Source organism: Petromyzon marinus, unplaced genomic scaffold, assembly GCF_048934315.1.
Source record: "Petromyzon marinus isolate PM22_M1 ecotype Great Lakes invasive population unplaced genomic scaffold, UKy_Petmar_22M1.pri1.0 PM_G_Scaffold_47, whole genome shotgun sequence".
In the NCBI taxonomy this organism is placed as follows: Eukaryota; Metazoa; Chordata; class Hyperoartia; order Petromyzontiformes; family Petromyzontidae; genus Petromyzon; species Petromyzon marinus.
The window spans coordinates 169152-196449 of record NW_027422999.1 but is presented as its reverse complement, the minus strand read 5'-3'; the positions used below and the strand labels follow the sequence as shown (position 1 = coordinate 196449).

General features: G+C 54.2%; 1 protein-coding gene across 1 annotated transcript in view; it reads left to right on the top strand.

Moving 5' to 3' along the window:
• Window positions 1-27298, top strand: part of LOC142917347 (uncharacterized) — a 37026-nt gene that overhangs the window by 8700 nt on the left and 1028 nt on the right. Inside the window, exons 4-7 of the mRNA XM_076061982.1 lie at window positions 1181-2537; window positions 8242-8369; window positions 20651-20911; window positions 23844-24391. Coding sequence (XP_075918097.1) covers window positions 1181-2537; window positions 8242-8369; window positions 20651-20911; window positions 23844-24391 — 2294 coding nt within the window. The remainder of the gene's footprint in view (window positions 1-1180; window positions 2538-8241; window positions 8370-20650; window positions 20912-23843; window positions 24392-27298) is intronic.

Genomic DNA, 27298 nt, shown 5'->3' with positions numbered 1-27298 from the left:
TAACATTGAAAATTGTAAAACGTTTCAAAATACAAAAAAAACTTTTACAATTTAATTTTTGTTATAACAAATTTAATAACATAAAATTCCGAGCAACAATTGTCCATCTTACCTTCCAGAGGTTTTTTTGGCACACCACCCACCCACTCAATCACTGACCCACCCACCCACTCACACAGTCACTCACCCACTCAGTCACTCACACAGTCACTCACCCACTCAGTCACTAACCCACCCACACAGTCACTCACCCACCCACTCACACAGTCACTCACCCACTCAGTCACTCACCCACCCACACAGTCACTCACCCACTCAGTCACTAATCCACCCACACAGTCACTCACCCACCCACTCAATCACTCACCCACCCACCCACCCACTCACACAGTCACTCACCCACTCAGTCACTCACCCACCCACACAGTCACTCACCCACTCAGTCACTCACCCACCCACCCACACAGTCACTCACCCACTCAGTCACTCACCCACCCACACAGTCACTCACCCACCCACCCAATTACACAGTCACTCACCCACTCAGTCACTCACCCACCCACTCACTCACACAGTCACTCACCCACTCAGTCACTCACCCACCCACCCACTCAATCACTCACCCACCCACCCACACAGTCACTAACCCACTCAGTCACTCACCCACCCACTCAGTCACTCACCCATCCACCCACCCACTCACACAGTCACTCACCCACTAATTCACCCACCCACTCAATCACTCACCCACCCACTCACTCACACAGTCACTCACCCACTCAATCACTCACCCACCCACACAGTCACTCACCCACCCACCCAATTACACAGTCACTCACCCACTCAGTCACTCACCCACCCACTCACTCACACAGTCACTCACTCACTCATCCACCCACCCACTCAATCACTCACCCACCCACCCACCCACACAGTCACTAACCCACTCAGTCACTCACCCACCCACTCAATCACTCACCCACCCACTCACACAGTCACTCACCCACCCACCCACCCACTCAATCACTCACCCACCCACCCACTCAGTCACTAACCCACTCAGTCACTCACCCACCCACTCAATTACTCACCCACCCACTCACACAGTCACTCAATCACCCACCTACCCACCCACTCAGTCACTCACCCACACCTCTGTCTAACCCCCCCCCCCCCACAGTTAACTGGCCGCGCACACCGCAGGGCCATCCCAGCACGGCAGGCACCACGGCTTGCTGCTGCCTCATCAGGGGCGGTGACGAGCTCTACGTCGCCCACGTGGGAGACTCGCGAGCCGTCATCGCCCAGCGGCACCCCCGGGGAGGGGGCACCCCCGCAGACGGACCTCCCCCCCCTTCAACGCACCCCGTCTATTCATTGGCCCCCCCTTCCTCACTGCGACCCATTTATTCAGCGGGCCCCCCTTCTTCCTTGCGCCCCATTTATTCAGCGGACCCCCCTTCGGACATGGGCCCCCCTTCTGTGAAGGCCCACCTAGCCTGGGACGGAACCCCACCTACGCATGGCCAAGTCGTGGCGGACTTCATAGCGGCCATCGGCCAAGCCGTGGCAACACCGCAACCACCGCCACTGTCACAACCACCACAACTACAACCACAACCACCACTGTCACAACCACCACAACCACCACCACCACTGTCACAACCACCACCACCACTGTCACAACCACCACCACCACTGTCACAACCACCACCACTGTCACAACCACCACCACCACGGCCACCACTGTCACAACCACCACCACCACTGTCACAACCATCACCACCACGGCCACCACCACTGTCACAACCACCACCACCACTGTCACAACCACCACCACTGTCACAACCACCACCACCACGGCCACCACCACTGTCACAACCACCACTGTCACAACCACCATCACCACTGTCACAACCACCACCACTGTCACAACCACCACCACGGCCACCACTGTCACAACCACCACCACCACCACTGTCACAATCACCACCACGGCCACCACCACTGTCACAACCACCACCACCACCACGGCCACCACCTCTGTCACAACCACCACCACCACTGTCACAACCACCACCACCACCACTGTCACAACCACCATCACCACCGCCACCACCACCACTGTCACAACCACCACCACCACCACTACAACCACCGCCACGGCCACCACTGTCACAACCACCGCCACCACCATGGCCACCACTGTCACAACCACCACCGCCCCGGCAGGAGGTGGACAAGGAGGAGGTGGTGGACGAGGTGGAGGAGGAGGTGGACGAGGTGGTGGACGAGATGGAAGAGGAGGAGGTGGACAAGGAGGTGGTGGTGGACAAGGAGGTGGACAAGGTGGTGGAGGTGGACGAGGTGGTGGAGGAGGTGGACGAGGTGGTGGATGAGGAGGTGGACGAGGTGGAGGAGGAGGTGGTGGACGAGGTGGTGGACGAGGTGGTGCCGCTACTTGCCGTGGCGTTGACGCGCGACCACAAACCGGAGGATCCAGTGGAGATGGAACGCATCGAGAGGCTGGGCGGGCGGTAAGACATTCGTGTGTATGTGTGTGTGTGCCTATGATACCATCAGTTTAATTCGTGGTTTCGTGGTAATTAATTGAAGGTGGAGGGGTTACCAGCCCCTCGCACCCGTCCAGAGCCCCCGTTTAGCCCCTGTGGTGGACACATATGCCATGAGGGGAGGAGCCAATCAAAATTGGATCTCCCCCCACAGCGCTGTCCATGACAGAGTTGCCCGTCCGGCACCGCGAGGAGGTAGGGGGTTGTTTTGCCATCAGCCAGTCATCTCAGTCAGTCGACCCGTGGAACCTGGGTCTGCCCCGTGACCTCCTGCCAGCGGGCGTTCGACACTTCACGTGGCCTCAGGGTGCACATAGCCTGGCACAAGCGTCGTGGTGACGTCACCGCCACTTAGTGGCGAATGGCGGTTGTTGTTGTTGATGATACCATCAGTAGGCCTGGGCTCTGGGTCGTTCTTTGTGCTTTTGGAGTACCTGACCCTCTGCTCACGATCATTAAGGACCTTCATGATGGTGAGCGGGCCCGGGTAAAACTACGTGGCCGGGAGTCAGAGCCATTCCCTGTACACCTTGGGGTGCGACAGGGATGTCCTCTGGCTCCCACATTATTTAACATCTATTTTGACCGCGTAGTTCGTGAAGCCTTCAATAGCTGTACCGGGGGAAACTCCATATGGTACAGATATAATGGGAGGCTGATCGATGCCCGGGTGCGGTCAAGGGATGGCTCCCTATTGCTCAACCACGTTATGTATGCTGATGATTTGGTAATAGCTGCTCATTCAGAGGAGGAATTGGAGACGCTGCTGCTGAGACTGGAGCGTGCCACTAAGAGGTGGGGCCTTACCATCAGCCCCACCAAAACTAAGCACCTGCCTGGGTATTTTGTACCATCAGACACTCCACCCCCACAACTCCCAATCGGTGATGGGGCAGTTGTGGAGAGAGTGGAGAGTTTCCCATACCTGTGCAGTGTGCTTATGACTGGCTCCAGTTTAACAGCAGAGGTCTCACTCCGAATCAGTCGAGCGGCAATATCTTTTCATCGGTTGCGTAACGTTGTGTGGAAGCTACCTGGTCTGTCGCTCCACACTAAGCTTCAGGTCTTCTCGGCCACGGTCATTCCCTCCCTTCTCTACGCTTGCGAAACGTGGACCCCCCTAATGAAACATATTCGCCGGTTAGAAACATTTAGGCTGGCCTGCCTACGATCCATCCTGGGTTTAACCAGACTGGATTGTGTGAGGAGCTCACAAATCCTTGAAAGATCTGGGAAAGGTCCCATCGGTGAGCTCCTCCGGCGGGCAAGGCTGCGATGGCTGGGTCATGTAGCCCGCATGCCCAGCCAACGCATGCCGAAACAGCTTTTGTTCGGCCGGATTGAGGGGGCTAAGCGGGCGCGGCACGGGCTAGAGAAGAGATGGAGTGATGTGGTACAGGAGGACGTGGAGCTGAGTGGACTTGCCGATGACTGGTACCAGCGGTGTCAAGATCGGCCTCTGTGGAGGAGGCTCGTGAAGGATGCTACTGGGCAGTTGGAGGCAGTCGCCCTCCAACAACAACGGAGGGCGGAGGAGCGACGCTCAGAACAACGAGCGGAGCGCCGGGTGGCTAAAGCACAGCAGGTTGGCACAGTAGGGGGCACAGGTGGTGCATCAGCCAGTCATCTCAGTCAGTTGACCCGTGGCACCTGGGTCTGCCCTGTGACCTCCTGCCAGCGGGCGTTCGACACTTCACGTGGCCTCAGGGTGCACATAGCCTGGCACAAGCATCGTGATGACGTCACCGCCACTTAGTGGCGAATGGCGGTTGTTGTTGTGTGTATGTGGAGCCAGGAGATTGAATATCTACCCTCGGGGCTCCTCCAGAAACAACGAAAAACCACTACGGGTGGCCACGTGGAATGTTCGAACGCTCACTGCGGAGGAGAGGCTGCCACTCCTCTGTCGGGAGCTGGACCGGTACTGCCTGGATCTATGTGGCATTCAGGAGATCCGGTGGACCGGCTCTAGCTCCTGCCACCATGAGGGGTGGACAGTCCTATACTCGGGGCAGCAGACTGCCAAACAACAGGGTGTGGCTCTTCTTTTGAACAAAATAATGAAGGGGGCGTGGGAGCGTGGCGGTGAGGTGTGAGAAGCTGTAAGCCCCAGGCTACTTTGGGCTCGCCTTCCCATCAACCGGAGGCGAGGAATGGTGGTCGTGGTTACTTATGCCCCCACCGAAGATGAACATCCGTGGAGGGATGCAGGCAAAGCCGATGAGTCAGATGCCTTCTAGGACCTGTCACAGGTGCTGGCTAAAGTGGGCCCTCGGGATAGAGTCATGATGTTGGGTGACTTCAATGCCCGAGTTGGTCATGATACTGGCACCTGGTCTGGAGTGATTGGAGAGCATGGGCCAGATCAGCTCAATAACAACGGTAGGAGGCTACTAGATTTTTGTGCAGCCCATGGGCTTGTAATTTCCAACACGCTGTTCCGGCATCGGCGCATCCACACAACATCATGGATGCATGCCGGGTCCAAGCAAGAACATCTGCTGGACTACCTAGTGACGGACCAGCAGATGCGAGCCCATGTCCTTGACACCAGGACCTACCATGGAGCTGATCTGCCCTCTGACCATCGACTAGTCATCTGTAAGAAGCGCCTGCCATTCTTCCACTCCGGTGGTGGGTGTACACCCAGGACCCCATTCCAACCTAAAGTGGCCTGGTCTCAGTTATCTGATGAAAGTTGCAAGCGAGAATTTCATCATCGCTTGCGGCTGGGATTGGCATCATCCCCGACTCCTCCTGATGTCGAGGGTAAATGGGCGAGGTTTAGGACTGTGGTTCATGTAGCTGCAATGGCTGCTTTGGGTACGCGGTCCAGACCTCCCCAGAGACCCTGGCTGACAGAGGAGGTGTTCAGGATGGTTGAGAAAAAGCGACAGGCCCACTGTCATCGGCTACAGAATCCCACGTCAGAGAATGAGGAGGCTTACCGCAGCCTTCGCTAAGAAGTTCGGAGAGCCGTGAGGCGCTGCAAGGATGGGTGGTGGTCGCGGGTTGCTGAGGAGATGGAGTCTGCCTCAGTGGCCCGTGATCACAAATCTCTATTTAACTCCATCAAAAAAGTAACCTGTAGCGCCACACCTATTACCATCATTAGGGGAAAAAACGGTGATCCAATCTCCGACCCCCAGGAACAGGTTTACAGATTTGCTGAGCATTTCTGTGAGGTCTTGGGGGAGGGAAAATCCCTCAGCCAGGAAAACATCGTGGCACAAAGGGAGGATGACCCTGCTGAGGCTGCGGTGCCTCAAATATTGGAAGAAGTCACCCCCTGTGAGTGGCTGGCTGAGGTGCCATCTGTTGAGGAAGTACTGAAGGCGATCCAGAGTCTGAGACCAGGAAAGGCAGCGGGCAGAGATGATCTCCCAAGCGAAATGCTGAGGGAGGGTGGCGTTTGCGCACAGACTGCCCTATATGACATCATAACAACAGTCTGGACCACTGGACGGGTTCCGCAGGATTGGAAGGATGCCCTGGTGGTCCCCCTTTTTAAGAAGAGGGACAGCACAGACTGTAACAACTACAGGGGCATCTCACTCCTCAGTGTTCCGGGAAAGGTCCTGGCAAGGATTATTCAACATCGCCTTGCCAGGCACGCTGAGGAGTGGCTTGCGGAGCCCCAATGCGGTTTCAGGAAAGGGCAGTCCTGCACAGATGCCATATTTTCTGTCCGTCTGCTACAGCAGAGGTGTAGGGAATTCCAAAAAGACCTACTTTTCTGCTTTCTTGACCTGGTCAAGGCCTATGATACCATCAGTAGGCCTGGGCTCTGGGTCGTTCTTCGTGCTTTTGGAGTACCTGACCCTCTGCTCAAGATCATTAAGGACCTTCATGATGGTGAGCGGGCCCGGGTAAAACTATGTGGCCGGGAGTCAGAGTCATTCCCTGTACACCTTGGGGTGCGACAGGGATGTCCTCTGGCTCCCACATTATTTAACATCTATTTTGACCACGTAGTTCGTGAAGCCTTCAATAGCTGTACCGGGGGAATCTCCATATGGTACAGATATAATGGGAGGCTGATCGATGCCCGGGTGCGGTCAAGGGATGGCTCCCTATTGCTCAACCACGTTATGTCTGCTGATTTGGTAATAGCTGCTCATTCAGAGGAGGAGTTGGAAACGCTGCTGCTGAGACTGGAGCGTGCCACTAAGAGGTGGGGCCTTACCATCAGCCCCACCAAAACTAAGCACCTGCCTGGGTATTTTGTACCATCGGACACTCCACCCCCACAACTCCCAATCGGTGATGGGGCAGTTGTGGAGAGAGTGGAGAGGTTCCCATACCTGGGCAGCGTGCTTATGACCGGCTCCAGTTTAACAGCAGAGGTCTCACTCCGAATCAGTCGAGCGGCAATATCTTTTCATCGGTTGTGTAATGCTGTGTGGAAGCTACCTGGTCTGTCGCTCCACACTAAGCTTCAGGTCTTCTCGGCCACGGTCATTCCCTCCCTTCTCTACGCTTGCAAAAAGTGGACCCCCCTAATGGAACATCTTCGCCGGTGTGAAACATTTAGGCTGGCCTGCCTACGATCCATCCTGGGTTTAACCAGGCTGGATTGTGTGAGGAGCTCACAAATCCTTGAAAGATCTGGGCAAGGCACCATCGGTGAGCTCCTCCGGCAGGCAAGGCTGCGATGGCTGGGTCATGTAGCCCGCATGCCCAGCCACCGCATGCCGAAACAGCTTTTGTTCGGCCGGATTGAGGGGGCTAAACGAGCGCGGCACGGGCTAGAGAAGAGATGGAGTGATGTGGTACAGGAGGACGTGGAGCTGAGTGGACTTGCCGATGACTGGTGCCAGCGGTGTCAAGATCGGCCTCTGTGGAGGAGGCTTGTGAAGGACGCTTCTGGGCAGTTGGAGGCAGTCGCCCTCCAACAACAATGGAGGGCGGAGGAGCGACGCTCACAACAACGAGCGGAACGCCGGGTGGCTAAAGCACAGCAGGTTGCTACAGTAGGGGGCACAGGTGGTGCATCAGCCAGTCGTCTCAATCAGTCGACCCGTGGCACCTGGGTCTGCCCAGTGACCTCCTGCCCGCGGGCGTTCGACACTTCACGTGGCCTCAGGGTGCACATAGCCTGGCACAAGCGTCGTGGTGACGTCACCGCCACTTAGTGGCGAATGGCGGTTGTTGTTGTGTGTGTGTATATATGTGGGTGTATGTGTGTGTGTATGTGTGTGTGTATGGGTGTATGGGGAGGAGTAGTTTAGTGGTTAGCGCGCTGTGCTACGAACCTGATGACCCGGGTTCGATTCCCGCTCACAGCCAACACCAGTCACGATTATCTGAACCGGTCCAGGGCCTCCCCTAGGTCGACTAAGCCTCAAATGAATACCTGGTACGGTGTGTAAACATCGCCACTAGGGAAAAAAAGGCGGCCGGGCGTGGTGCTGGGCACCCACCCCCTCGTGTACCGTTCCGGCCTCCGTAGGTGCTGCTCGCTAACAGCACTTGCCCCTACAGTCTGTTACAGGCTACACGGGGGATCTTTGTCTTTGTGTGTGCTCGCTAACAGCACTTGCCCCTACAGTCTGTTACAGGCTACACGGGGGATCTTTGTCTTTGTGTGTGCTCGCTAACAGCACTTGCCCGTACAGTCTGTTAAGGCTACACGGGGGATCTTTGTCTTTGTGTGTCTGCCCACCAGGGTGATGAGGAAGCCAGGGGGGCCTTGCCGTGTGGCCTGGAGGAGGCCCCTTGTGGCTCACTGCGGCCCTGGGCAGCAAAGCTCAGCCACGGAGGACATCCCCTTCCTGGCCGTGTCACGCTCCCTCGGTACACACACACACACCTACACACACACCTACACACACACCTATACACACCTACACACATACACCTACACACACACCTACACACACACACACCTACACACACACACACCTACACACACCTACACACACACACACCTACACACACACACCTACACACACACACACACCTACACACACACACAGCTACACACACACCTACACACACACCTACACAACAACAACCGCCATTCGCCACTAAGTGGCGGTGACGTCACCACGACGCTTGTGCCAGGCTATGTGCACCCTGAGGCCACGTGAAGTGTCGAACGCCCGCTGGCAGGAGGTCACGGGGCAGACCCAGGTGCCACGGGTCGACTGACTGAGATGACTGGCTGATGCACCACCTGTGCCCCCTACTGTGCCAACCTGCTGTGCTTTAGCCACCCGGCGCTCCGCTCGTTGTTCTGAGCGTCGCTCCTCCGCCCTCCATTGTTGTTGGAGGGCGACTACCTCCAACTGCCCAGTAGCATCCTTCACTAGCCTCCTCCACAGAGGCCGATCTTGACACCGCTGGTACCAGTCATCGGCAAGTCCACTCAGCTCCACCTCCTCCTGTACCACATCACTCCATCTCTTCTCTAGCCCGTGCCGCGCTCGTTTAGCCCCCTCAATCCGGCCGAACAAAAGCTGTTTCGGCATGCGGTGGCTGGGCATGCGGGCTACATGACCCAGCCATCGCAGCCTTGCCCGCCGGAGGAGCTCACCGATGGTGCCTTGCCCAGATCTTTCAAGGATTTGTGAGCTCCTCACACAATCCAGCCTGGTTAAACCCAGGATGGATCGTAGGCAGGCCAGCCTAAATGTTTCACACCAGCGAAGATGTTCCATTAGGGGGGTCCACGTTTCGCAAGCGTAGAGAAGGGAGGGAATGACCGTGGCCGAGAAGACTTGACGCTTAGTGCGGAGCGACAGACTAGGTAGCTTCCACACAGCGTCATAAGCACACTGCCCAGGTATGGGAAACTCTCCACTCTCTCCACAACTGCCCCATCACCGATTGGGAGTTGTGGGGGTGGAGTGTCCGCTGGTACAAAATACCCAGGCAGGTGCTTAGTTTTGGTGGGGCTGATGGTAAAGCCCCACCTCTTAGTGGCACGCTCCAGTCTCAGCAGCAGCGTCTCCAACTCCTCCTCTGAATGAGCAGCTATTACCAAATCATCAGCATACATGACGTGGTTGAGCAATAAGGAGCCATCCCTTGACCGCACCCGGGCATCGATCAGCCTACCATTATATATGTACCATATGGAGATTCCCCCGGTACAGCTATTGAAGGCTTAACGAACTACATGGTCAAAATAGATGTTAAATAATGTGGGAGCCAGAGGACATCCCTGTCGCACCCCAAGGTGTACAGGGAATGGCTCTGACTCCCGGCCACGTAGTTTTACCCGGGCCCGCTCACCATCATGAAGGTCCTTAATGATCATGAGCAGAGGGTCAGGTACTCCAAAAGCATGAAGAACAACCCAGAGCCCAGGTCTACTGATGGTATCATAGGCCTTGACCAGGTCAAGAAAGCAGATATGTAGGTCTTTTTGGAATTCCCTACACCTCTGCTGTAGCAGACGGACAGAAAATATGGCATCTTTGCAGGACCGCCCTTTCCTGAAACCGCATTGGGGCTCCGCAAGCCTCTCCTCAGCGTGCCTGGCAAGGCGATGTTGAATAATCCTTGCCAGGACCTTTCCCGGCACACTGAGGAGTGAGATGCCCCTGTAGTTGTTACAGTCTGTGCGGTCCCACTTCTTAAAAAGGGGGACCACCAGGGCATCCTTCCAATCCTGCGGAACCCGTCCAGTGGTCCAGACTGTTGTTATGATGTCATATAGGGCAGTCTGTGCACAAACGCCACCCTCCCTCAGCATTTCGCTTGGGAGATCATCTCTGCCCGCTGCCTTTCCTGGTCTCAGACTCCGGATCGCCTTCAGTACTTCCTCAACAGATGGCACCTTAGCCAGCCACTCACAGGGGGTGACTTCTTCCAATATTTGAGGCACCGCAGCCTCAGCAGGGTCATCCTCACTTTGTGCCACGATGTTTTCCCGATTGAGGGATTTTCCCTCCCCCAGGACCTCACAGAAATGCTCAGCAAATCTGCAAACCTGTTCCTGGGGGTCGAAGATTGGGTCACCGTTTTTTCCCCTAATGATGGTAATAGGTGTGGCGCTGCAGATTACTTTTTTGATGGAGTTAAATAGAGGTTTGTGATCACGGGCCACTGAGGCAGACTCCATCTCCTCAGCAACCCGCGACCACCACCCATCCTTGCAGCACCTCATGGCTCTCCGAACCTCCGAGCGAAGGCTGCGGTAAGCCTCCTCATTCTCTGACATGGGATTCTGTAACTGATGACAGTGGGCCTGTCGTTTTTTCTCAACCATCCTGAACACCTCCTCTGTCAGCCAGGGTCTCTGGGGAGGTCTGGACCGCGTACCCAAAGCAGCCATTGCAGCTGCATGAGTCACAGTCCTAAACCTCGCCCATTTACCCTCGACATCAGGAGGAGTCAGGGACGATGCCAATCCCAGCCGCAAGCAATGATGAAATTCTCGCTTGCAACTTTCATCAGATAACTGAGACCAGGCCACTTTAGGTTGGAATGGGGTCCTGGGTGTACACCCACCACCGGAGTTGAAGAATAGCAGGCACATCTTACAGATGACTAGTCGGATGGTCAGAAGGCAGATCAGCTCCACGGTAGGTCCTGGTGTCAAGGACATGGGCTCGCATCCGCTGGTCCGTCACTATCTAGTCCAGCAGATGTTCTTGCTTGGACCCGGCATGCATCCATGATGTTGTGTGGATGCGCCGATGCCGGAACAGCGTGTTGGTAATTACTAGCCCATGGGCTGCACAAAAATCTAGCAGCCTTCTACCGTTGTTATTGAGCTGATCTGGCCCATGCCCTCCAATCACTCCAGACCAGGTGCCAGTATCATGACCAACTCGGGCATTGAAGTCACCCAACATGATGACTCTATCCCGAGGGGCCACTTTAGCCAGCACCTGTGACAGGAGGTCATAGAAGTCATATGACTCATCGGCTTTGCCTGCATCCCTCCACGGATGTTCATCTTCGGTGGGGGCATAAGTAACCACGACCACCATTCCTCGCCTCCAGTTGATGGGAAGGCGAGCCCAAAGTAGCCTGGGACTTACAGCTTCCCACACCTCACCGCCATGTTCCCACGCCCCTTTATTCTTTTGTTCAAAAGAAGAGCCACACCCTGTTGTTTGGCAGTCTGCTGCCCCGAGTAGAGGACTGTCCACCCCTCATAGTGGCAGGAGCCAGAGCCGGTCCACCGGACCTCCTGAATGCCACATAGATCCAGGCGGTACCGGTCCAGCTCCCGACAGAGGAGTGGCAGCCTCTCCTCCGCAGTGAGTGTTCGAACATTCCACGTGGCCACCCGTAGTGGTTTTTCGTTGTTTCTGGAGGAGCCCCGAGGGTAGATATTCAATCTCCTGGCTCCGCCAATTGGGGTTTGGCCAGGAGACGTCATAGACGCCTGGCCTCCCGGGGCCTCCGGCACAAGCTTATTAGTTATATATTCTTAATTCGTGGTTTAGTGGTAATTAATTGAAGGTGGAGGGGTTACCAGCCCCTCGCATCCATCCAGAGCCCCCGTTTAGCCCCTGTGTGTGTATGTAGAGGAGCCAATCAAAATTGGATCTCCCCCCACAGCACTGTCCACGACAGAGTTGCCCGTCCGGCACACACACCTACACACACACCTACACACACCTACACACACACCTATACACACACCTACACACACCTACACACACCTACACACACACCTACACACACACCTACACACACCTACAACAACAACAACAACCGCCATTCGCCACTAAGTGGCGGTGACGTCACCACGACGCTTGTGCCAGGCTATGTGCACCCTGAGGCCACGTGAAGTGTCGAACGCCCGCTGGCAGGAGGTCACGGGGCAGACATAGGTGCCACGGGTCGACTGACTGAGATGACTGGCTGATGCACCACCTGTGCCCCCTACTGTGCCAACCTGCTGTGCTTTAGCCACCCGGCGCTCCGCTCGCTGTTGTGAGCGTCGCTCCTCCGCCCTCCGTTGTTGTTGGAGGGCGACTGCCTCCAACTGCCCAGTAGCATCCTTCACGAGCCTCCTCCACAGAGGCCGATCTTGACACCGCTGGTACCAGTCATGGGCAAGTCCACTCAGCTCCACGTCCTCCTGTACCACATCACTCCATCTCTTCTCTAGCCCGTGCCGCGCCCGCTTAGCCCCCTCAATCCAGCCAAACAAAAGCTGTTTCGGCATGCGGTGGCTGGGCATGCGGGCTACATGACCCAGCCATCGCAGCCTTGCCTGCCGGAGGAGCTCACCGATGGGACCCTGCCCAGATCTTTCAAGGATTTGTGAGCTCCTCACACAATCCAGTCTGGTTAAACCCAGGATGGATCGTAGGCAGGCCAGCCTAAATGTTTCTAACCGGCGAAGATGTTCCATTAGGGGGGTCCACGTTTCGCAAGCGTAGAGAAGGGAGGGAATGACCGTGGCCGAGAAGACCTGAAGCTTAGTGCGGAGCGACAGACCAGGTAGCTTCCACACAGCGTTACGCAACCGATGAAAAGATATTGCCGCTCGACTGATTCGGAGTGAGACCTCTGCTGTTAAACTGGAGCCAGTCATAAGCACACTGCCCAGGTATGGGAAACTCTCCACTCTCTCCACAACTGCCCCATCACCGATTGGGAGTTGTGGGGGTGGAGTGTCCGATGGTACAAAATACCCAGGCAGGTGCTTAGTTTTGGTGGGGCTGATGGTAAGTCCCCACCTCTTAGTGGCACGCTCCAGTCTCAGCAGCAGCGTCTCCAACTCCTCCTCTGACTGAGCAGCTATTACCAAGTCATCAGCATACATAACGTGGTTGAGCAATAGGGAGCCATCCCTTGACCGCACCCGGGCATCGATTAGCCTCCCATTATATCTGTACCATATGGAGATTCCCCCGGTACAGCTATTGAAGGCTTCACGAACTACGTGGTCAAAATAGATGTTAAATAATGTGGGAGCCAGAGGACATCCCTGTCGCACCCCAAGGTGTACAGGGAATGGCTCTGACTCCCGGCCACGTAGTTTTACCCGGGCCCGCTCACCATCATGAAGGTCCTTAATGATCGTGAGCAGAGGGTCAGGTACTCCAAAAGCACGAAGAACGACCCAGAGCCCAGGCCTACTGATGGTATCATAGGCCTTGACCAGGTCAATAAAGCAGAGATGTAGGTCTTGTTGGAATTCCCTACACCTCTGCTGTAGCAGACGGACAGAAAATATGGCATCTGAGCAGGACCGCCCTTTCCTGAAACCGCATTGGGGCTCCGCAAGCCTCTCCTCAGCGTGCCTGGCAAGGCGATACTGAATAATCCTTGCCAGGACCTTTCCCGGCACACTGAGGAGTGAGATGCCCCTGTAGTTGTTACAGTCTGTGCGGTCCCCCTTCTTAAAAAGGGGGACCACCAGGGCATCCTTCCAATCCTGCGGAACCCGTCCAGTGGTCCAGACTGTTGTTATGATGTCATATAGGGCAGTCTGTGCACAAACGCCACCCTCCCTCAGCATTTCGCTTGGGAGATCATCTCTGCCCGCTGCCTTTCCTGGTCTCAGACTCCGGATCGCCTTCAATACTTCCTCAGCAGATGGCACCTCAGCCAGCCACTCACAGGGGGTGACTTCATCCAATATTTGAGGCACCGCAGCCTCAGCAGGGTCATCCTCACTTTGTGCCACGATGTTTTCCTGGCTGAGGGATTTTCCCTCCCCCAGGACCTCACAGAAATGCTCAGCAAATCTGCGAACCTGTTCCTGGGGGTCGGAAATCGGATCACCGTTTTTTCCCCTAATGATGGTAATAGGTGTGGCGCTGCAGGTTACTTTTTTGATGGAGTTAAATAGAGATTTGTGATCACGGGCCACTGAGGCAGACTCCATCTCCTCAGCAACCCGCGACCACCACCCATCCTTGCAGCGCCTCACGGCTCTCCGAACCTCCGAGCGAAGGCTGCGGTAAGCCTCCTCATTCTCTGACGTGGGATTCTGTAGCCGGTGACAGTGGGCCTGTCGCTTTTTCTCAACCATCGTGAACAACTCCTCTGTCATCCAGGGTGTCTGGGGAGGTCTGGACCGCGTACCCAAAGCAGCCATTGCAGCTGCATGATTCACAGTCCTAAACCTCGCCCATTTACCCTCGACATCAGGAGGAGTCGGGGACGATGCCAATCCCAGCCGCAAGCGATGATGAAATTCTCGCTTGCAACTTTCATCAGATAACTGAGACCAGGCCACTTTAGGTTGGAATGGGGTCCTGGGTGTACACCCACCACCGGAGTGGAAGAATGGCAGGCGCATCTTACAGATGACTAGTCGATGGTCAGAGGGCAGATCAGCTCCACGGTAGGTCCTGGTGTCAAGGACATGGGCTCGCATTCGCTGGTCCGTCACTATGTAGTCCAGCAGATGTTCTTGCTTGGACCCGGCATGCATCCATGATGTTGTGTGGATGCGCCGATACCGGAACAGCGTGTTGGTAATTACAAGCCCATGCGCTGCACAAAAATCTAGCAGCCTCCTACCGTTGTTATTGAGCTGATCTGGCCCATGCCCTCCAATCACTCCAGACCAGGTGCCAGTATCATGACCAACTCGGGCATTGAAGTCACCCAACATGATGACTCTATCCTGAGGGGCCACTTTAGCCAGCACCTGTGACAGGAGGTCATAGAAGTCATATGACTCATCGGCTTTGCCTGCATCCCTCCACGGATGTTCATCTTCGGTGGGGGCATAAGTAACCACGACCACCATTCCTCGCCTACGGTTGATGGGAAGGCGAGCCCAAAGTAGCCTGGGACTTACAGCTTCCCACACCTCACCGCCATGTTCCCACGCCCCTTTATTCTTTTGTTCAAAAGAAGAGCCACACCCTGTTGTTTGGCAGTCTGCTGCCCCGAGTAGAGGACTGTCCACCCCTCATAGTGGCAGGAGCCAGAGCCGGTCCACCGGACCTCCTGAATGCCACATAGATCCAGGCGGTACCGGTCCAGCTCCCGACAGAGGAGTGGCAGCCTCTCCTCCGCAGTGAGTGTTCGAACATTCCACGTGGCCACCCGTAGTGGTTTTTCGTTGTTTCTGGAGGAGCCCCGAGGGTAGATATTCAATCTCCTGGCTCCGCCAATTGGGGTTTGGCCAGGAGACATCATAGACGCCTGGCCTCCCGGGGCCTCCGGCACAAGCTTATTAGTTATATATTCTTAATTCGTGGTTTAGTGGTAATTAATTGAAGGTGGAGGGGTTACCAGCCCCTCGCATCCATCCAGAGCCCCCGTTTAGCCCCTGTGTGTGTATGTAGAGGAGCCAATCAAAATTGGATCTCCCCCCACAGCACTGTCCACGACAGAGTTGCCCGTCCGGCACACACACCTACACACACACCTACACACACCTACACACACACCTATACACACACCTACACACACCTACACACACCTACACACACACCTACACACACACCTACACACACCTACAACAACAACAACAACCGCCATTCGCCACTAAGTGGCGGTGACGTCACCACGACGCTTGTGCCAGGCTATGTGCACCCTGAGGCCACGTGAAGTGTCGAACGCCCGCTGGCAGGAGGTCACGGGGCAGACCCAGGTGCCACGGGTCGACTGACTGAGATGACTGGCTGATGCACCACCTGTGCCCCCTACTGTGCCAACCTGCTGTGCTTTAGCCACCCGGGGCTCCGCTCGCTGTTGTGAGCGTCGCTCCTCCGCCCTCCGTTGTTGTTGGAGGGCGACTGCCTCCAACTGCCCAGTAGCATCCTTCACGAGCCTCCTCCACAGAGGCCGATCTTGACACCGCTGGTACCAGTCATGGGCAAGTCCACTCAGCTCCACGTCCTCCTGTACCACATCACTCCATCTCTTCTCTAGCCCGTGCCGCGCCCGCTTAGCCCCCTCAATCCGGCCAAACAAAAGCTGTTTCGGCATGCGGTGGCTGGGCATGCGGGCTACATGACCCAGCCATCGCAGCCTTGCCTGCCGGAGGAGCTCACCGATGGGACCCTGCCCAGATCTTTCAAGGATTTGTGAGCTCCTCACACAATCCAGTCTGGTTAAACCCAGGATGGATCGTAGGCAGGCCAGCCTAAATGTTTCTAACCGGCGAAGATGTTCCATTAGGGGGGTCCACGTTTCGCAAGCGTAGAGAAGGGAGGGAATGACCGTGGCCGAGAAGACCTGAAGCTTAGTGCGGAGCGACAGACCAGGTAGCTTCCACACAGCGTTACGCAACCGATGAAAAGATATTGCCGCTCGACTGATTCGGAGTGAGACCTCTGCTGTTAAACTGGAGCCAGTCATAAGCACACTGCCCAGGTATGGGAAACTCTCCACTCTCTCCACAACTGCCCCATCACTGATTGGGAGTTGTGGGGGTGGAGTGTCCGATGGTACAAAATACCCAGGCAGGTGCTTAGTTTTGGTGGGGCTGATGGTAAGTCCCCACCTCTTAGTGGCACGCTCCAGTCTCAGCAGCAGCGTCTCCAACTCCTCCTCTGACTGAGCAGCTATTACCAAGTCATCAGCATACATAACGTGGTTGAGCAATAGGGAGCCATCCCTTGACCGCACCCGGGCATCGATTAGCCTCCCATTATATCTGTACCATATGGAGATTCCCCCGGTACAGCTATTGAAGGCTTCACGAACTACGTGGTCAAAATAGATGTTAAATAATGTGGGAGCCAGAGGACATCCCTGTCGCACCCCAAGGTGTACAGGGAATGGCTCTGACTCCCGGCCACGTAGTTTTACCCGGGCCCGCTCACCATCATGAAGGTCCTTAATGATCGTGAGCAGAGGGTCAGGTACTCCAAAAGCACGAAGAACGACCCAGAGCCCAGGCCTACTGATGGTATCATAAGCCTTGACCAGGTCAATAAAGCAGAGATGTAGGTCTTGTTGGAATTCCCTACACCTCTGCTGTAGCAGACGGACAGAAAATATGGCATCTGAGCAGGACCGCCCTTTCCTGAAACCGCATTGGGGCTCCGCAAGCCTCTCCTCAGCGTGCCTGGCAAGGCGATACTGAATAATCCTTGCCAGGACCTTTCCCGGCACACTGAGGAGTGAGATGCCCCTGTAGTTGTTACAGTCTGTGCGGTCCCCCTTCTTACAAAGGGGGACCACCAGGGCATCCTTCCAATCCTGCGGAACCCGTCCAGTGGTCCAGACTGTTGTTATGATGTCATATAGGGCAGTCTGTGCACAAACGCCACCCTCCCTCAGCATTTCGCTTGGGAGATCATCTCTGCCCGCTGCCTTTCCTGGTCTCAGACTCCGGATCGCCTTCAATACTTCCTCAGCAGATGGCACCTCAGCCAGCCACTCACAGGGGGTGACTTCATCCAATATTTGAGGCACCGCAGCCTCAGCAGGGTCATCCTCACTTTGTGCCACGATGTTTTCCTGGCTGAGGGATTTTCCCTCCCCCAGGACCTCACAGAAATGCTCAGCAAATCTGCGAACCTGTTCCTGGGGGTCGGAAATCGGATCACCGTTTTTTCCCCTAATGATGGTAATAGGTGTGGCGCTGCAGGTTACTTTTTTGATGGAGTTAAATAGAGATTTGTGATCACGGGCCACTGAGGCAGACTCCATCTCCTCAGCAACCCGCGACCACCACCCATCCTTGCAGCGCCTCACGGCTCTCCGAACCTCCGAGCGAAGGCTGCGGTAAGCCTCCTCATTCTCTGACGTGGGATTCTGTAGCCGGTGACAGTGGGCCTGTCGCTTTTTCTCAACCATCGTGAACAACTCCTCTGTCATCCAGGGTGTCTGGGGAGGTCTGGACCGCGTACCCAAAGCAGCCATTGCAGCTGCATGATTCACAGTCCTAAACCTCGCCCATTTACCCTCGACATCAGGAGGAGTCGGGGACGATGCCAATCCCAGCCGCAAGCGATGATGAAATTCTCGCTTGCAACTTTCATCAGATAACTGAGACCAGGCCACTTTAGGTTGGAATGGGGTCCTGGGTGTACACCCACCACCGGAGTGGAAGAATGGCAGGCGCATCTTACAGATGACTAGTCGATGGTCAGAGGGCAGATCAGCTCCACGGTAGGTCCTGGTGTCAAGGACATGGGCTCGCATTCGCTGGTCCGTCACTATGTAGTCCAGCAGATGTTCTTGCTTGGACCCGGCATGCATCCATGATGTTGTGTGGATGCGCCGATACCGGAACAGCGTGTTGGTAATTACAAGCCCATGCGCTGCACAAAAATCTAGCAGCCTCCTACCGTTGTTATTGAGCTGATCTGGCCCATGCCCTCCAATCACTCCAGACCAGGTGCCAGTATCATGACCAACTCGGGCATTGAAGTCACCCAACATGATGACTCTATCCTGAGGGGCCACTTTAGCCAGCACCTGTGACAGGAGGTCATAGAAGGCATCTGACTCATCGGCTTTGCCTGCATCCCTCCACGGATGTTCATCTTCGGTGGGGGCATAAGTAACCACGACCACCATTCCTCGCCTCCGGTTGATGGGAAGGCGAGCCCAAAGTAGCCTGGGGCTTACAGCTTCCCACACCTCACCGCCACGCTCCCACGCCCCCTTCATTCTTTTGTTCAAAAGAAGACCCACACCCTGTTGTTTGGCAGTCTGCTGCCCCGAGTAGAGGACTGTCCACCCCTCATGGTGGCAGGAGCCAGAGCCGGTCCACCGGACCTCCTGAATGCCGCATAGATCCAGGCGGTACCGGTCCAGCTCCCGACAGAGGAGTGGCAGCCTCTCCTCTGCAGTGAGCGTTCGAACATTCCACGTGGCCAACCGTAGTGGCTTTTCGTTGTTTCTGGAGTAGCCCCGAGGGTAGGTATTCAATCTCCTGGCTGCGCCAATTGGGGTTTGGCCAGGAGACGTCATAGACGCCTGGCCCCCCGGGGCCTCCGGCACAAGCTTAGTTGTTACATATTTCAGTTTAATTCGTAGTTTCGTGGTAATTAATTGAAGGTGGAGGGGTTACCAGCCCCTCGCACCCGTCCAGAGCCCCCGTTTTGCCCCTGTGGTGGACACATATGCCATGAGGGGAGGAGCCAATCAAAATTGGATCTCCCCCCACAGCGCTGTCCACGACAGAGTTGCCCGTCCGGCACCGCGAGGAGGTAGGGGGTTGTTTTGCCGGACACACCTACACACACACCTACACACACACACCTACACACACACACTTACACACACACACACCTACACACACACCTACACACACCTACACACACACCTACACACACACACCTATACACACCCGTGGCACCTCCTGGCGACCTCCTGCCAGCGGGCATTCGACACTTCATCTGGCGTTAAAAGTGCACGTAGCCTGGCACAGGCGCCCTGGTTATGTCATCGCCACCTAATGGCGAATGGCGGTTGTTGTGAAACGTGTGTTCATGTATATGTGTGTGTACGCATAGGTGTGTTTACGTGTGTGTTTACGAGTGTGTGTACGTGTGTGTACGTGTGTGTGTGTACGTGTGTGTGTGTACGTGTGTGTGTACGTGTGTGTACGTGTGTGTGTACGTGTGTGTGTGTGTACGTGTGTGCGTGTGTGTGTACGTGTGTGCGTGTGTACGTGTGTGTGTACGTGTGTCCGTGTGTGTACGTGTCCATGTGTGTGTGTACGTGTGTGTGTGTGTACGTGTGTGTACGTGTGTGTGTGTACGTGTGTAAGTGTGTGTGTTCGTGTGTGTACGTGTGTGTGTGTACGTGTGTGTGTGTACGTGTGTGTGTGTACGTGTGTGTGTGTGTACGTGTGTGTGTACGTGTGTGTGTGTACGTGTGTGTGTACGTGTGTGTGTGTACGTGTGTGTGTGTACGTGTGTGTGTGTACGTGTGTACGTGTGTGAGTGTGTACGTGTGTGTGTGTACGTGTGTGTGTGTACGTGTGCACGTGTGCGTGTGTGTACGTGTGTGTGTGTACGTGTGTGTGAGTGTGTACGTGTGTGAGTGTGTACGTGTGTGAGTGTGTGTGTGTACGTGTGTACGTGTGTGTGTACGTGTGGGTGTGTGTGTGTGTACGTGTGTGTGTGTATGTGTGTGTGTGTGGTACGTGTGTGTGTGTACGTATGTGTGTGTACGTGTGTGTGTACGTGTGTGTGTGTGTGTGTACGTGTGTGTGTGTTGGCGATATCCCACAGGGGACCTCTGGAGCTACGACTTTGCGAGCGCCCAGTTTGTGGTCTCCCCCGAGCCGGACGTCAGCGCCTACAGGCTGGACCCAGGGCACCACCGCTACCTGGTGCTGGCCACCGACGGAGTCTGGGATGTCCTCACGCCCACAGAGGCCGTGGCGCTCTGTCATCGTGCGGACGCACAGCAGCAGCAGCGAGCACGGGCACGTCTACATACACACACACACACGTCTACATACACACAAACGTCTACATACACACACACACGTCTACATACATACACACACACGTCTACATACACTCACACACGTCTACATACACACACACACATATACACACACGTCTACATACACACACACACGTCTACATACACACATACGTCTACATGCACACACACACACACGTCTACATACACACACACGCCTACATACACACACGTCTACATACACACACACACACGTCTACATACACACACACACGTCTACATACACACACACGTCTACATACACACACACGCATCTACATACGCACACACATATACACACGTCTACATACACACACGTCTACATACACACACACACGTCTACATACACACACACGTCTACATACACACACACATCTACATACACACACACACGTCTACATACACGCACACACGTCTACATACACACACACGTCTACATACACACACACACACGTCTACATACACACACACACATATACACACACGTCTACATACACACACACACGTCTACATACACACAAACGTCTACATACACACACACGTCTACATACACTCACACACGTCTACATACACGCACACACGTCTACATACACACACACACACGTCTACATACACACACACACATATACACACACGTCTACATACACACACACACGTCTACATACACACATACGTCTACATGCACACACACACACACGTCTACATACACACACACGTCTACATACACACACACACACACGTCTACATACACACACACGCCTACATACACACACATCTACATACACACACACACACGTCTACATACACACACACTATACACTTACACACGTCTACATACACACACACGCGTCTACATACGCACACACGTCTACATACACACACACGCGTCTACATACGCACACACGTCTACATACACACACGTCTACATACACACACACACGTCTACATACACACGTCTACACACACACACGTCTACATACACACACACGTCTACACACACACACTATACACACACACACACACGTCTACATACACGCACACACGTCTACATATACACACACGTCTACATACACACACACATCTACATACACACACACGTCTACATACACACATACGTCTACATGCACACACACACACACGTCTACATACACACACACGTCTACATACACACACACACGTCTACATACACACACACGCCTACATACACACACATCTACATACACACACACACACGTCTACATACACACACACTATACACTTACACACGTCTACATACACACACACATCTACATACACACACACACGTCTACATACACGCACACACGTCTACATACACACACACGTCTACATACACACACACACACACGTCTACATACACACACACATATACACACACGTCTACATACACACACACACGTCTACATACACACACACGTCTACATACACACATACGTCTACATGCACACACACACACGTCTACATACACACACACACACGTCTACATACACACACACGTCTACATACACACACACACGTCTACATACACACACGTCTACATACACACGTCTACACACACACACGTCTACATACACACACACGCGTCTACATACACACACACGTCTACATACACACACACACGTCTACATACACACACACGTCTACACACACACACACACGTCTACATACACACACACACGTCTACATACACTCACACACGTCTACATACACACACACGTCTACATACATACACACACGTCTACATACAATCACACACGTCTACATACACGCACACACGTCTACATACACACACACGTCTACATACACACACACACGTCTACACACACACACACGCCTACATACACACACACACGTCTACATACACACACACACACGTCTACATACACACACACTATACACTTACACACGTCTACATACACACACACACGTTTACACACACACACACGTCTACATACACACATACACTATATATACACACACACAAACGTCTACACACACACACGTCTACATACACACACACGCGTCTACATACGCACACACGTCTACATACACACACGTCTACATACACACACACGTCTACATACACACACACTATATACACACACACACGTCTACATACACACACACGTCTACATACACACACACGTCTACATACACACACACACGTCTACACACACACACTATACATACACACACACACGTCTACATACACGCACACACGTCTACATACACTCACACACGTCTACATACACGCACACACGTCTACATACACACACACGTCTACATACACACACACACGTCTACATACACACACACACGTCTACATACACACACATATACACACGTCTACATACACACACACACGTCTACATACACACACACGTCTACATACACACACACGTCTACATGCACACACACACGTCTACATACACACACACGTCTACATACACACACACACACGTCTACACACACACACGCCTACATACACACACACACGTCTACATACACACACACACGTCTACATACACACACACTATACACTTACACACGTCTACATACACACACACACACGTCTACATACACACACACGTCTACACACACACACTATACATACACACACACACACGTCTACATACACGCACACACGTCTACATACACACACACGTCTACATACACACACACACGTCTACATCCACACACACACATCTACACACACACACGTCTACATACACACACACACACACACGTCTACATACACACACACGTCTACATACACACGTCTACACACACACACGTCTACATACACACACACGTCTACACACACACTATACATACACACACACACACACGTCTACATACATGCACACACGTCTACATACACACACACACGTCTACACACACACACGTCTACATGCACTTACACGTCTCATCCTGCAGGCCAGCGGTGGTGGTGGTGCGGTGGTGGTGGTGGTGATGTCGTTGGTGGTGCCGGTGGTTGTGCTGGTGGTGGTGCCGGTGGTTGTGCCGGTGGTTGTGCTGCTGGTGGTGCCGGTGGTTGTGCTGCTGGTGGTGCCAGTTGTTGTGCCGGTGGTGCCAGCAGCAGCAGCAGCAGCGGTGTAGACCTGACGCTGGCGCAGGCGCTGGTGGCGGAGGCGCTGTCCCGCTGGCACCGGCTCGGCACCAAGGCCGACAACGTGAGCGCCGTGGTGGCGCGGCTGTGCCCGTCGGCGGCGTCGCCGGCGCCCCGGCTCGGTGCCGACGGCGCCGCCGGCGCCGTGCTCGTTGCCGGCGGAGGAGGAATGGTCGCTGGTGGTGGTGGTGGCGCCGTCCGTGCGTCAGCCCTGGCCAGGAGTGGAACCGAGGTTCTACGAGGGCCGGGCACCGAGGAGCTACCCAGCAACAACAGCAGCAGCAGCAACAACAACAGCAACAGCAGCAGCGGCAACAGCAGCAGTGGGAAGTTCACTCCACTGCTGGCTGACCTGGTGAGGGCACCGTCACGATGCGTGGTGTGTGTGTGTACATGTGTATGTGTGTATGTGTGTGCGTGTGTACGTGTGTTTGTGTGTATGTGTATTTGTGTGCGTGTGTATGTGTGTTTGTGTGTATGTGTGCGTGTTTGTGTGTGTGTACGTGTGTACGTGTGCGTGTGTGTGCGTGTGTTTGTGCGTGTGTGTACGTGTGTTTGTGTGTATGTGTGTACGTGTGTGTGTTTGTGTGTATGTGTGCGTGTTTGTGTGTGTACGTGTGTGTGTATATGTGTTTATGTGTGTTTGTGTGTATGTGTGCGTGTTTGTGTGTGTACGTGTGTGTGTGTGTATATGTGTTTGTGTGTGTATGTGTTTGTGTGTATGTGTGTTTGTGTGTATGTGTGTGTGTTTGTGTGTACGTGTGTGTGTGTGGATGTGTACGTGTGTGTGTACGTGTGTTTGTGTGTAAGTGTGCGTATGTTTGTCTGTCCAGCGAAACGATCCCCTACCTCATTGGTGTCGGACGGTAATGCTGTGACTCTGTGTGTGGTGAGTCTATGGGTCTTTGTGTGTGGTGAGTCTATGGGTCTCTGTGTGAGTGAGTCTATGGGTCTCTGTGTGTGGTGAGTCTATGGGTCTCTGTGTGTGGTGAGTCTATGGGTCTCTGTGTGTTGTGAGTCTATGGGTCTCTGTGTGTGGTGAGTCTCTGGGTCTCTGTGTGTGGTGAGTCTATGGGTCTCTGTGTGTGATGAGTCTATGGGTCTCTGTGTGTGGTGAGTCTATGGGTCTCTGTGTGTGGTGAGTCTATGGGTCTCTGTGTGAGTGAGTCTATGGGTCTCTGTGTGTGGTGAGTCTATGGGTCTCTGTGTGTGGTGAGTCTATGGGTCTCTGTGTGTGATGAGTCTATGGGTCTCTGTGTGTGGTGAGTCTATGGGTCTCTGTGTGTGGTGAGTCTATGGGTCTCTGTGTGTGGTGAGTCTATGGGTCTCTGTGTGTGGTGAGTCTATGGGTCTCTGTGTGTGGTGAGTCTATGGGTCTCTGTGTGTGGTGAGTCTATGGGTCTCTGTGTGTGGTGAGTCTATGGTTCTCTGTGTGGTGAGTCTATGGGTCTCTGTGTGTGGTGAGTCTATGGGTCTCTGTGTGTGGTGAGTCTGTGGGTCTCTGTGTGGTGAGTCTATGGGTCTCTGTGTGTGGTGAGTCTATGGGTCTCTGTGTGTGATGAGTCTATGGGTCTCTGTGTGTGGTGAGTATATGGGTCTCTATGTGTGGTGAGTCTATGGGTCTCTGTGTGTGGTGAGTCTATGGGTCTCTGTGTGATGAGTCTATGGGTCTCTGTGTGTGGTGAGTCTATGGGTCTCTGTGTGTGGTGAGTCTGTGGGTCTCTGTGTGTGGTGAGTCTATGGGTCTCTGTGTGTGGTGAGTCTATGGGTCTCTGTGTGTGGTGAGTCTATGGGTCTCTGTGTGTGGTGAGTCTATGAGTCTCTGTGTGTGGTGAGTCTATGGGTCTCTGTGTGTGGTGAGTCTATGGGTCTCTGTGTGTGGTGAGTCTATGAGTCTCTGTGTGTGGTGAGTCTATGGGTCTCTGTGTGTGGTGAGTCTATGGGTCTCTGTGTGTGGTGAGTCTATGGGTCTCTGTGTGTGGTGAGTCTATGGGTCTCTGTGTGTGGTGAGTCTATGGGTCTCTGTGTGTGGTGAGTCTATGGGTCTCTGTGTGTGATGAGTCTGTGGGTCTCTGTGTGTGGTGAGTCTATGGGTCTCTGTGTGTGGTGAGTCTATGGGTCTCTGTGTGTGGTGAGTCTATGGGTCTCTGTGTGTGGTGAGTCTATGAGTCTCTGTGTGTGGTGAGTCTATGGGTCTCTGTGTGTGGTGAGTCTATGGGTCTCTGTGTGTGGTGAGTCTATGGGTCTCTGTGTGTGATGAGTTTGTGGGTCTCTGTGTGTGGTGAGTCTATGGGTCTCTGTGTGTGGTGAGTCTATGGGTCTCTGTGTGTGGTGAGTCTATAGGTCTCTGTGTGGTGAGTCTATGGGTCTCTGTGTGTGGTGAGTCTATGGGTCTCTGTGTGTGGTGAGTCTATGGGTCTCTGTGTGGTGAGTCTGTGGGTCTCTGTGTGTGGTGAGTCTATGGGTCTCTGTGTGTGGTGAGTCTGTGGGTCTCTGTGTGGTGAGTCTATGGGTCTCTGTGTGTGGTGAGTCTATGAGTCTCTGTGTGTGGTGAGTCTATGGGTCTCTGTGTGTGGTGAGTCTATGAGTCTCTGTGTGTGGTGAGTCTATGGGTCTCTGTGTGTGGTGAGTCTATGGGTCTCTGTGTGTGGTGAGTCTATGGGTCTCTGTGTAGTGAGTCTGTGGGTCTCTGTGTGTGGTGAGTCTATGGGTCTCTGTGTGTGGTGAGTCTATGGGTCTCTGTGTGTGGTGAGTCTATGGGTCTCTGTGTGTGGTGAGTCTGTGGGTCTCTGTGTATGGTGAGTCTATGGGTCTCTGTGTGTGGTGAGTCTATGGGTCTCTGTGTGTTGTGAGTCTATGGGTCTCTGTGTGTGGTGAGTCTATGGGTCTCTATGTGGTGAGTCTATGGGTCTCTGTGTGTGGTGAGTCTATGGGTCTCTGTGTGTGGTGAGTCTATGGGTCTCTGTGTGGTGAGTCTATGGGTCTCTATGTGTGGTGAGTCTATGGGTCTCTGTGTGTGGTGAGTCTATGGGTCTCTGTGTGTGGTGAGTCTGTGGGTCTCTGTGTGTGGTGAGTTTATGGGTCTCTGTGTGTGGTGAGTCTATGGGTCTCTGTGTGTGGTGAGTCTATGGGTCTCTGTGTGTGGTGAGTATATGGGTCTCTATGTGTGGTGAGTCTATGGGTCTCTGTGTGTGGTGAGTTTATGGGTCTCTGTGTGATGAGTCTATGGGTCTCTGTGTGTGGTGAGTCTATGGGTCTCTGT